Source organism: Dermochelys coriacea, chromosome 1 (genome assembly GCF_009764565.3).
Source record: "Dermochelys coriacea isolate rDerCor1 chromosome 1, rDerCor1.pri.v4, whole genome shotgun sequence".
Taxonomy (NCBI): Eukaryota; Metazoa; Chordata; order Testudines; family Dermochelyidae; genus Dermochelys; species Dermochelys coriacea.
The window spans coordinates 261,767,202-261,780,046 of NC_050068.2; the positions used below are offsets into that span (position 1 = coordinate 261,767,202).

Consider the following 12,845-nt stretch of genomic DNA (forward strand, 5'->3'; position numbering starts at 1 on the left):
TTCCTTTTGATTAATCTATGAACCAGCAGTAGCCAAGCTTAGAAGTAAGGGGCTGCAATTATATTGTAAAAATGGTTCCAGTGACTTAAGCTTTGCTTTCATGGTTTAAGGACAGCAGAACCACCATGCAATCAAATTCCAGCCCCACAAAATAGCTGGTATTTAATCATGCAAAACACATTACAGCCCTGCACAGACTCCCACTAACTTTTTGTTCCCTGCTTTCCTTTCACTGCTGTCTGCAAAAGTAATTGAGTTTGATTCCTGCATGTTTAATACTGCTCCTCAAAGTAGAAGTCAGAAAGTATCTTCATTGAGATGGAGTAAGCATCCCAAACTGCAGGAACCTGGGTTTGTCTTTTTCTGATAGACAGGAAGCTGGGTTGTGTACAGTCAGTAATATTTATTCATCTAATATTAAAACCAGCCTTCCCACCCCCTAAGGGATTGGAAATACAGCTTTACTCAGCAATATGGCCTTGCATCTAAAATTAAGTGAACATTTCAGCCAAGCCTGAGCTTGTTTTGCATAAGACCACTGCCCATCCACCATATTACAGCATTTCACTTCAGCACCATAGCAGGTACTTGGCAAAGGATTAGAAACAGCAGCTAAATTGCTTCCTAGTAAGCTGACACCCTTCCATCTTCATAGCAATTCATGTAATGGAACTCCAGCTCCCTTGTACAGTGAAGTGAATACTCCTCTATGGGCTGGATTCCCATCCTTGCCCCAGCTCTCAATGCCTTCCCCATCCTTCCATCACCAGGCTTTACAATGGCTTAAGAGCCAACGTATACCTTTCCCATACTTTTCTCTCATGTTGAGACAGCAGCACCTCCTTGTTTATGAACACTTCCACTAAAGGAGACAGGCCTTTGCTTACACTTCTCATTACATTTCTCAAGCCAGGAGACTGGGTGCGGTAGGAAATTACCAGTTTCTTCTGGCCAGACAGCACCACCTGTCCTGCCACTGTTACAACTTAGATTGCTCTTTTTCAAGACTGCAGAGACTTTCTTTGGCATTTGAACCCAATTTTGCTCTGCTTTCCAGGATGTCAAAGTCCCAGATGGGTTTGTGGCTGCTGGGCTCATGTAACAGGGCAGCCCTTGTATCTGTAGTTTTACTTGTACAGTTCTAACGGAGGTATTTCTTGGCAGTTGCCAGCCCGACCTGGTGGGGAGCAATTACAGGAACATGGAAGCCCTGCTTTCTTGTCCACTGCCTGGAGGGGAGCAGGGCACCAGCTGGCTCCTGCAATCCTTGAAAACATCCATCCTGTAGGATCCATGCAGAGCAAGTTCTGACTCCTGCTAACTGTTTGTCCACCATGAGAGGAGGCCCAGGCCAGGTTCACTGATGGATCCCTGTCCAGACAGAAGAAAAAAGAATGAGATGAGAATTTAAGAAGATTCAGAGGCAAGTAGATAGGAGTGAATGTTTGATCCAACTTAGTCAACTGTGTGTGTGTGTGGGGGGGATTCAAAGGAGGGGGAATATCTGAGTTATCTACTGGAATCCTCCTTTCCTCCCTGTCTCACAATGACCCTCAGAGGTCCAGCCTCCTCCGGATCTGGTCAGTACTATTTCAGATGTTGGCCAGAGCATCACTTGAAGGCAAAGTACCCACTGGCCCACATACAAATACCCCACTCCATCACTGGGAAGGTGCAGTTTAAAGGAGCACCAGCACTAATTTAGAGTCTTGCCTTTCTGCTGTGCACAAGCCTTTAGATCAGAAATTCTTTGGTGGAAGAGCTTGTTTGGCAAAAGGCTATTGTGCAGCACTAGCACTACTATTCCATGTGCACCAGGCAACCTCACTCACTGCCTTCAGCCCCCTCCTCAGAACTTCATCCCAATGTTTCTTACACTGTCAAAGACACCAGATACATATTTAATAAAGCTAATCTCAGTAACCTCATCCCCAACCTTTGTCATCCTTCACTGTGTTATCTCTAATTTAGACGGTATGCTACTTGGGGAAGAGGCACTGTCTCTTTAAAATGCCATGCACATCTATGGTGCTGTAGGAATTATACATAGTTACCACCAGAGTGTAGGGTGCCTCCTTCTTCTGCACCTCTTCTGTGGCACCAGAGGTGGAAGCCTCTGTGGAGCTTGGACCTGTAGGGGATGTGTCAACAAAGCTCTCATCCACTATCCGGAAGCGGATCTCCTCCCCCGTGTCCATGTACAGGTCATGAGCCCCTTCTTCTGTCTCGTACTCCCACACCCAGACCTGCTCTGCTTCATCGCTGGCCAGCTCAAGTCAAGGCAATAAAACACATCATGAGAATCCAGTGGTTTTCTCTCACTCAATAGACCAAGAGCCCTCAGAGCAGGAGGCTTGTGGCTTCACCCTCTTCACACGTTTCTCAAACCACACTTCTCCAAGCAGCTCTAAAACCCAGGCCCTTTTATCTTAGCTTTACAGCAGCAAAAAGGATAATCAGTGCACAAGCTTCAAGGCATAAGATAATCACCTGGGATGGAGTCAAAAAAAGAATTCTCCCACCATGTACCCATTGGCCAAGTGCATCATGTAGGGCAGGGGAATTGGCCACTGATGGAGGCAAGTTACAAGACTGAGGAATGTCTATGCTGTAGAAAAAAAACCCAGCTGTTCAGGTGACTTTGCCATTCATTTCTAACAGGTGGCAGAATAACCCTACAAGACCCACTTGGTGTGACCCGAAAGGGATTAGCTGTCTAACTCGGACAGTTGACTGCATGGGACTCTGGACTAAGCATGATATTCTAGCTGCTGCCCCTGAGCCTCTTTATAGTACAGTATGGGGCATGCAAGGTTTCAGGTGACAAGAAAGAACTGTAGCCACTTCCTTCCTTTATTTAAAAAAAAGAAGTCAATGTGGCAGACGGTTAGAGGATACAACTTAGCTGGCTGCTGCAGGGACTCTGGAGGGATGACAATGTCATCAAAGAAACCAAGAGAAACTGCAAAGCAAAGAATCAAATTAGGAAGAAAAGGATCTTGCCATCAGTGACGGAGTACATTAAAGTGGTATAACGTGGTCTTTTGTTTTTTTCAGTGTGAAGTACAGCGTATCAGTTGTTGTGCCTGCTTAAGTCCCCCTAGCAGATCTATAGCTCTACAGTCCCACTCTTCTGTTCTTTTAAGTGTTTCTCTCTCTCAGTTGCTGTGAGAAGGTCCCTCACAACAAAAAAGGAGAGTAACACCCTGACCATAAACTAATTATTGTCAAATCCACAAAGTAAACAAAATTTTCACTAACTTTCGATGCAGGGAGGGGTCACAGATGCTGCACATAATCACAGAAAGCAAGAGAATTCCGACCAATGTGATTTACGGTGATAATATACCCTTTTAACCAAATGACTCTCAGAAGCCATGCTAAATGAATTCCTGACAAAGCAAACCTATGCCTCCATCTACCGATGGGTTTATCCACCTGCACAATCTAGTGACTCCAAGCTCTTCTGAAATGTACACCTACGGGACTGAATAAAGGAGGTTTGTGGGTCTGGGCAAAACCCGCAAGCAAGAGGGCCCACAGCCTGCCCCCAGTTTGAATCTAGCAATTTAACTAAGGGCTTGTCTACACTGGCAATTTACAGCGCTACAATGTTGTCGCTCAGGGGTGTGAAAAAACACTCCCCTGAGCGCAGCAAGTTTCGGTGCTGTAACACGTGAGGTCGGGTTCTCCCCCTCCCCCAGGACTGGTTGCTTCTGACAGCTGTCATACACACATCTCCATCCCTTCCACAACAATGATTTGTTTTGTGTCCCGAAGCAGTGCATAGTGGGACAGCTACCACAGTGCACTCCTCTCATCTGCAATGCAAGTGCTGCATATGTAAACACACTTTGATGCCTGTGGAAAATAATGTGAACACAAACCAACACTTTTCTTTTAGCGCTCTTCTATCACCAACAAAACTGTCAGCGAAAAAACTCTAAAGTGTAGACATAGCCTTAGTTACTATTGACCCAAGCCAAATAGAAATAATGACTTGGGGTTGAACATCTCTGTATCTCAAACCAATCTCATAGCCAAGGATGCAGGATTCAACACAATGCTCAACAGCTACGGTATCCCTAGTATTAGAAGTTGCAATTTACCATGAACTCCATCCTGACTGCAGCCTTTAATCTCCCCGATCAGAATCTCGTCCAGAAAGGGATGGAATACCACATACCGGAAATGCACTGGAAAGAAGCAAAGATGCTAGGTCTGAGAGAGTCACATACTTAACTTCCTCTGGGTGACAGCCATTTAAAAATAAAAAAAAATCTACCCCACAGCCTCCAAATCTCATATCTGACATTTCTTCAGCAGCTTCATTCCCATGCCAACGATATCAGGAGCACAATCAAACTCCCACAATACTTTTAAGTTCTCAGGAATCATGTGGTGTGCATATAACTTGTCTAAGTAATTGCACAATCTTGTTATTATAACACTCACCAGCCTATTGTTTGCCACACTTGCTTGTTATTTTTTGTATTGGACTGGAAACTTCTCAGAACAGAGACTACTTCTTTCTGCCTAGTACAATGGGATCCTACTCCTCCTGTTGGGCATTACTACAGCACAAATAAATAATACCACCAAGCTCCTATCAGTAGATCTCAGTGCACTTCCCAAAGGTCAGTATCATTATCCCCACTTTACAGAAGGGGAAACTGAGGCACAGAGATTGGAAGTGACTTGCCAAGCAGGCCAGTGACAGAGCTAGGAATAGAACCCAAGTCTCATGAGTCCCAGTCCCGTGCCTAAGCCACTAGCCCACACTGCCTAAATAACGCACTTAACCACTGAAAAGCAGCTGCCACGGAGGTGGAAGGCAATAGTTGTATGACAATGCACAGCAATGCTACATAGGAGAGATGTTCGTGAGGCTCAATTTTAGACAAATTCCCATTTTGATTCCAGAAGTAAACTTCAAAATATTATCTTTGAAGCTGCCTTTTATTTATTTACTTATTTTTATAAAAGGTGTTTCTCCAGCCCAGGAAGAGATGGGAGAAGTTACTCCAAAGTAGTTACAACCAACAGAGAGAATTGAAGTTATCACAGAATTTCAGATACGCTCCCCCACAACCTCTATACCAATATTTATTACTATATATTAGATTGTGGAAGCACTGCAAGTATGAGAATGTAAGCACTCAACACAAAGAGGCAGGTTTTATGAATTAAAAAACTAGAGGAAGGGATGGTGAGAGATAGAATATACAAGTAAAGTGGCCAGGGTGGGGATTACCTGCTCAGACGGATTCTCTTTCTGCTTCTTAGGTCACCCCCCACAATAAAGCTCCTGGAATCTAAAACCCTGGCTGGGTATTCCGATGATTGGCAAAGCAGAACGTAACCCAGCTTTGCTCTTCTGCGGGGCTGATACTAACCAAACCAAGTCTTTCTCCAGTATAAGTTAAACGGATAAGACTGTGGTGATAGGAACAGAGGTGGACACACATCTGGAAAGGCCAATTTTAGACAGTGTCACTTTTCTCACCACAAACATTTTGATGTCTCAACCCTTTGTTAATGATTAGGAACCCGCCTGGCTACTGGGACACTATGGGTGTCAGAGGGCATTGCAGATGCTTTCTGTAATAGATGGTATTTACCTTAAGGAGTGGCTGAGATGCAGGCAGCAGGATAGTGGTGGTGAGGGGTGCTCAGAAGCATGATAAATTCTATAGCTTAACACATGCCCAAGAGCCATATACAGTTTCTCCTGCAGGCTACCCAATACTCAGGGACAGATACTGAAATAGTTTTCTCTGTTCAGTGGAAGGGTGGGGGTAAAGCCCACTCCAGTGGCTATTCTGGAACACGGGTGAATTGGCTTAACTATTCACATGCAAAAAAGCCTTTAATACAGAACCGAGGTTGCAGGTGCTCAAGCTCTTGCCCTTCCAGTATGGGAGAGTTTAAGTTCTCAAAATGCAAATGTTGCAGAACAAGGAAGTGTGGTGCTAAGGACCCCCTGAACAAATGTTAGCACTACAAGAAAAAACCTTCAAACATAAGAAAGCCAGGAAATGCAATTAAGACCATACTTCCCACACAACATAACCTTCACTTTGCCCCCCTTGGATTCCCACCGTGAGGAGTCCCTCAGGCAGATCACAAGAGGAAGCAATGGAGTTGGATGCCTCCCTACACATTTTTGTCCAACTAGCAGCAAGTAGTTCCCACAGCAGTGGTGCTGCTCAGAGCATAGAGAAGGTCTGTTGGAGTGTATGAACAGGTGAGCCAATTTAAAGTTGCGGTGAGCACACAGAAAACAACAGCTTTTGACAGGGACAGGTGATGTTCCTCTTGGGACCTCTACCTGGGTAGAATTAAGGTTGTGAGGCTTGAACCATTCCTGCAACCTTCCTAGTATAATTAGAGACCTGAAAGAATCCTGAGACCCATACAGCTTAGGAAAAGCAGTAGCAGACCTTTAGTGTGCGATGCACCATCCCCAGGAAATATGTACGAGTCTTCCAGCTTTGTGATGTCATACAGACAGATGCAGAGGCCAACATTATACACAACCTGTTCAGAGAAAAGCCAATGAGCAATAAATAAATCCCTGGAGTTGTAAACCCCGCAAATCTCTGCCCCACACCACTCTCACACACAAGTTTTTAAGCAGGAAGCTCATGCAAATGGCCAACCAGATGAGCTGTCATAGGAGGAACTGGACAAGAGATCCATGCGCATCAGATCAGAGCACTGTAGAGGTGCAAGCCTCAGCTCTTATGGGGAAAAGATAGTGCGCACCCATCATTACCTTCTAGGGACCCCTCTGGCTCTCTCAGAGGTATCAGAGGGCACGTGTTGACCTACTCCAGAAACAGCACTGCTACAACCTGAGCCTTTTAGGTTGTTGCCAAAGATGGGAAAATGGGAGAAGTGAGCCCTATGAGTGGCTTAGATAAACACCACCACCTGGATGAGAAATACAGCATTTCCAGAACTAGCTCTTCCAAAGGCCAGAAACGCCCCTTGCTGGGTAGTCATGCCCTTGAATCCCTTTCTGTAAGAGACATGCTTCATTCAGAAGTCACGAAGATTGTTAGCGCAGGTGAAGAAAGCCTTTCCCCTCCATCTGGGTACGCCCATCATTAACTCTGGACCCATCAGTTGATACTCAGGTCAGAGGGAGCATAGGTTTTTTCAGAATAATGAAAATACTGAAGATGTCAGTATACCCTATGGGCTTGGGACTGCCTTACGATCCAAATTACAAATAGAAGAGACCTAGTAGGTCCCAACTTGCCCATTCATCCCCGTCAGTGGAAGATGATTCCCTACAGTGTATTAAGTGTCCCGACAATGGGGCTTCTGCCATTCCTTTAGGAGATTGCTCCTCAGCCTATCAGAAATCTTTTCTGATGTTCAGTTCTGTTTAGTTTTATCCTGCTAATTTCCCAACCCCACAAAAGACCCTGAACATTCCCTCTCTTTCTTTGTTGTTCAAACACTTGCAGACAGCATCCCATCTCAAGTCACTGGTGGCCAACTGAGACACGTTTAATAATCTTTCCACATAAGTCACTCTTCATAGCGCGCGATCATTCTTGTTGCTCTTCTCTGAACTCCCTTCAGTTTATCAGTTACCTGTGTAGAACTGAATGCTGCACTCTAATCTTAGTCCCAATAGTTCTATATATGAGAGGTTGTGACCTCTCTGGTCTGTGTTATGATGCCTTTTTATATGCTATGCCAAATCTTATCAGTTTTTTTGTTGCCAGATCACATTTCAAGTGCTTAGTGCACAGCAGTGAGATACTATCACCCCAAGAAAAGAAAAGGAGTACTTGTGGCACCTTAATCTCTAAGGTGCCACAAGTACTCCTTTTCTTTTTGTGGATACAGACTAACATGGCTGCTGCTCTGAAACCTATCACCCCATGGTTTCTTTCAACATTTCTGCCTTCAAGGCTTTTCTCCAGCCAAGACGTGTAAATTAAAATTTTTCAAGGCGGAGTCTCCTATTGCTACTTCCTACTCCTGCCAACTACTCTTAAGTTCCCTTCATTATTTCTCTGTCCCACTTGGCATCCTTCTCAGTTCAGTACTCTCTCGGAATATCATTACTGTGCTCTTTACCCTCCTTGTTCTACATAATTTGAGATCACATTAAGTAACGCCAGAGCCATCACCTTCTCCAACTCAATATTTTTGATCGTTACCCTTTGTAGATGGTCCCTTAGGTAGTTTTCAGTCTTTGTAACGGTCCTCATATCCAAACCAGTCTGAATTTAATTTTTTGCTACTTACGCCGTCACTCACAGCTGCATAAAAGTCTGGTTCACATGTTCAGTGCTCTAAGCTTTACCTTGTTAGCTAACTTCTTATTTAGTTCTTCGGCAATGGAGTCATTGAGCTTCATTTCAAACTGCCACGGAGGAATCCGTACCGTATCCATCATCTCCACTAGAACAAACATGGTGGCTAGTAGCAAAGTGTCCCTGTAGAAAGAGAGCAAAGGGCCAATAAAGTCTGGTCTACACTACAAAGTTTTGCCAGCATAGCTATGTTGGCTAGGAGTGGGGGGGAAATAAAAATCACACACAACTAGCCGATATAGATATGCCGGTAAATCCCCCAGTATGTACGCAACTATGCTGACAGAAGCATGCTTCTGTTGGCATAACTAATGTTGCTTGGGGAGGTGGTGGAGAACCCCCTATGCAGGCCAAGGCTCTGTACTGTCGATAAACCCTAAAAACAGAAGGACCTTAAGATCAGGGGTGGACCTAGGATCCTCTAACAGCTCATAACGATTGGGTGAAGTGTCTGGGAAATCTTTCAGTCCCTGCACCATAGACACTTCATTCGCATGGAATGTCTATAAAATCTGGCAGGTTCAATAAAATACTCAAGTGATTCAGTTATGCAGCAAAATAATTTTTAGATTCACTTTGCTAGATGTCCTACCCAGTAAACCCCAAATGGAAACTTTCTATTTTTCCATTCAAGTCTCCAGCTCAATCCTTTATAATCATGAGCTCTTTGGGACAAAGACTATCTCTTCTTTATATGCATGCACAGAGCCTAGCAACTGGGCTTCTAAGCACTACCCAATAAGACAGCTGAGAAAGGGATCAACATAATTGCTGAGGGCACATCCACAAGACAAGCTCAAGCGTAAGTGAGGATGTGTCCCCCCCCGCTGGAAGTGAAAGAAAGGGTTCCTGAGAGAGCATGATTGAAGGGAACTTTGGTTCTTAGCTCATCTAGAAGATTCTGCACCACTCCACTACCTGCCTAAAGGACAGATTAGGCCACTGTCAAAGATGCCACCTGCCCATTGTCACAAAAAAGTGATCTTCAATTGTGGGTTGGGGGAAAGAAATGGCATTCATTCATGCAAACTCAGGAGCAAACCTTTGAACCCACACTGTCTAATCCCTCCCCACTAAAAATACTATCCCTCACATATAGGAACAAACAAAGGAAAATCATTTGCTTTTTTTAAAAAAGGAGTTTGTAATAGCTATTAAGGTGATAGGCACATTGCAAATCCCTAAATTAGATACTGTAGTTAACACAAATTGATCCTTATTTACAATATGCCAGATGCGCATGTGCCCCAATGTTAGGTAGTTAACAATTCTGGGCTTTTTTCCACATTTGTAGAAATGCCAATCATTGGTAATACTCAGAGGCTAGTGCCAACCAACCTCTGCCCACCCCCTCACAAAGAGATACGTTCCCTCCTACCACCATGAAAGCTTAAATACAGCTCCAAACACTGGCAAGAGGTGGACTAACCTCTTAAAATTTCATTACTGAGCTAAGCAGTTAGGGTGATAGATTCTTTTCTCCTGCAGCCATCTGAGGTCCCCTAAAGATTTTTCTTCTAGTGTTTGACTTGCCAGAGGAGAGAAATGAGGGAAAGATTTCTCTGCTCCACACCCAGGTAAGTCAAACCTGACAACACAGGAAAGGGACTTGGACAAAAACTGAGTAGCATGGAAGAGGGATAGGAAAATCAGTTTGGATTAGTTCCTCCAGGGGTAATCAACAAGCAGACCGAGGGACACATCCAGACTACCAATCACCTTTGAATGGCCCTCCAAAATATTTTATTTATCATTCTTGGGGATTTGTTATGTTCTTCTCTGTATCTTGACTATACCTTGATGAAGAAATTTGGACCTTGAGAAAAAAAATAGTCTACCCCCGATTAATGACAGGTTTCAGAGTAGCAGCCGTGTTAGCCTGTATCCGCAAAAAGAGGAGGAGGAGGCGGACTTGTGGCACCTTGGAGACTAACAAATGTATTTGAGCATCAGCTTTCGTGAGCCGATGCAGTGAGCTGTAGCTCACGAAAGCTGATGCTCAAATACATTTGTTAGTCTCTAAGGTGCCACAAGTCCGCCTCCTCCTCCTCTTTTTGTCTACCCCCGAGTTACTCCTAGCAGAGCCCAACGCAAGTTTTTTCATGGGAGGCCCCTCAGCTGGGGAACCCGGGGTACCCCCGGGGGATCAGCGCAAACCCGGATCGCACAAAGGCCCATCGCGGTCCCGAGGCGTTTCCCCCCTTAGGGAGCGACCAGCGGCCTCCCGCCCGGGCCGGTCACTGCGCGCTGCTCCCGCGCGCTCGCTGCCCGCCCCTGGCACAGGCCGGGCTCGCGGGCCCGGAGAGCGGCGTGGCGTAGCGCAGCGTCCGCGCGGGCCGCGCTCAGCCCCGCGCGCAGGCCCCTCCTCCCCGCGCGCGACGGTAAGGCTCGCGCAGCGCCCCCACCGCCCATGGGGCAGCGGCCCAGCAGGGCCGCCCGCTCTCCGTGCCCAGGGGGCTAACGGGCCCGCGCGCGGCCCACCAACGAGCGAACCATGGACCCTATGGTGCCGCAAAGCATGGCGGGATACAGTCGGCTCCCGGAGGACCAAACTGGTTCCTCTCCAGGCACCGGCCCTGCGGTCCCTTTGAGCCCCCCGTGCACCCACCTCTCCCGGGTGCAGCGCGCACGTGGCAACCGCAACACTGGTGGCAGCAGATCGTCACCGCGCCGCGTCAGCCTCCTAATTGCCGGCCAGGTGACTTCCGGTGGGCTGGCCAATCGCCTTTCGTGGGCGGGCCGAAGGGGTTGATTGACATATGGAATCAGTATCAGCTGACCAGGGCTCCCCCAATCTCCGAGCGAGGAGTGGAGCGGGTCTAGCTCTGCGGTGGGGCGGGCGACTTGTTGCGGGCTGCGCCATTTCCCTCCAGCCCCTCGTTGCATTGGACGCCCCTGGTCCCGCCCAGGCTCGCGGGGCAGCGGTGGCACGACTCCTGCTGCTGGTGCCGGAGAGAGCCCGGTGCGGGGTTCCGCTCCCCGCGGGCCCGGGGCCGAGGGAGCCGGAATCGTGCCGGGGGGAGAAGGGGTCGGGCTCGCTCGGCCCCCGCCCCGGCAGCCAGGCCCGGGTAGGGGACGGAAGCCGCGACCTTCTCAACCAGCCTCTCGCCGGCAGGATCCCGCCCCCTCCACTCCCTGCCCAGCCCCGGCTGCCAGGAACGGGCCGGGGGGCAGGCACAGCACAGAGCCCCCTCCCTCCCCCCGGCGGGCCAAGAGAAATGGGGGGGTACTTGACCCCCCAGGCCTCCCTTCGCTTCACCTAGGCCTGGCAGGATGTGGCGGGACAGCCCCCTGGGGAGCCAAGCCAGGGCCGTGACTGACCCAGCCATGAGGAGGGGACCTCGGTGCCCTCCTGGGGGACACGTTGTGCGATCGCTAGAGCACAGGGGAGCAAACTACAGGGCCCTCTAACCTCAGCATCCTGCTTCCTGGTTTAGCAGGTCAGGTGGTCATTGGTCCAGCTCTTCAGCTACCCCAGCTGCTGCCGACACCCGACCATTGAATGGCCGGTGATGGTCATTTTGTCCCACCTTTATGCCATGCCAGAGCAGACCATTGACCCATCTAGCCTAGTATCCTACCTCTGTTGTTTATTATTATGTTTTGTTATTACAGGAGCAACTAGAACTGGGATCAGGGTCCCATTGTGCTAGGCAGATGCAGTTCCTGCCCCAGACAGCTTATTGTCTAAGAAGATGAACAATATACAAAGGGTGGGGGAAAGGGACATAATCAAACACATAGTTAGAGACTAACAAATTTATTAGAGCATAAGCTTTCGTGAGCTACAGCTCACTTAAATGCATCCGATGAAGTGAGCTGTAGCTCACGAAAGCTTATGCTCTAATAAATTTGTTAGTCTCTAAGGTGCCACAAGTACTCCTTTTCTTTTTGCGAATACAGACTAACACGGCTGCTACTCTGAAACACATAGTTGGTAATATAAATATTTTGTAATGATGTAAATAAATATCAGCTTTTGTAAGCTTTTTTTTTTTTTTTGTGAGGTTGTAGCAACCTTGCATGGAAGTTGGAGGGAAGAGCAGAGGTTGCAGGTGGAGGTATCCAGAAGTCAGTCTGGGTGCGCGTGGCTGGAATGCTAGCTGCAGTTTCAGCATCTCTGTAAATAGTTCTTTTAATAAAAAGCCAATTTAATTTTAGAAACTTGGATCCTGTGCTGTTACTGTGCCGTGTGCAGTGCATGAAAGAGCTTTCCCCATTGTCCCTCAGCAGCTTGCTCCAATTGCCTTTGGTCCCCCATTGTCTGTGCTACTCTGGTACTGAATTCTATGGCAGATTCAGGTAAAATGGAAGTTTGTATTGGATTAAATGTGAAAAATCATACAACCAGTGCAGTGTCCCTATGTATGATTTATTTTTCTGGTAAATTCAGTTTATTTTATTTATGCTGCTATAACTTTTCAATATGCCACAGTGTTTGCTACTGATCAGGCCTATTTGCAGTATAGTTTTCAGCAGAGAGCAGGGAGTTTGGCAGTGCAGTGG

At 47.0% G+C, this 12,845-nt stretch overlaps 1 protein-coding gene across 2 annotated transcripts; it reads right to left on the reverse strand.

Moving 5' to 3' along the window:
* Positions 1-985: 985 nt before the first annotated feature.
* On the reverse strand, positions 986-11,404 carry POLR3H (RNA polymerase III subunit H). 2 transcript variants are annotated; one of them, XM_038386759.2, is made up of 7 exons: positions 10,948-11,404; positions 8,330-8,462; positions 6,444-6,540; positions 4,110-4,196; positions 2,899-2,962; positions 2,055-2,262; positions 986-1,371 (listed from the first exon to the last, which is right to left on the reverse strand). In XM_038386759.2, exons 1-7 carry the CDS (start codon positions 11,223-11,225, stop codon positions 1,318-1,320), a joined length of 921 nt encoding a protein of 306 aa, XP_038242687.2. In that variant the 5' UTR covers positions 11,226-11,404; the 3' UTR covers positions 986-1,317. The 2 variants fall into 2 exon arrangements, with proteins under 2 accessions (XP_038242687.2, XP_038242689.1); XM_038386761.2 differs by lacking the exon at positions 10,948-11,404 and adding an exon at positions 9,769-10,126.
* Between the last annotated feature and the right edge of the window lie 1,441 nt (positions 11,405-12,845).

What these genes read in the sequence shown, in the direction of transcription:
- POLR3H (XM_038386759.2), bottom strand. Translation starts at nt 11,225, where the DNA reads ATGCAACGAGGGGCTGGAGGGAAATGGCGCAGCCCGCAACAAGTCGCC. An exon ending in ATAAGAAGTTAGCTAACAAG is followed by an intron (nt 6,541 to 8,329) that starts GTAAAGCTTAGA and finishes TTCTCTGAACAG; the next exon opens with GTTGTGTATAATGTTGGCCT. An exon ending in AGGCACCCTACACTCTGGTG is followed by an intron (nt 1,372 to 2,054) that starts GTAACTATGTAT and finishes CTGTCTGGACAG; the next exon opens with GGATCCATCAGTGAACCTGG.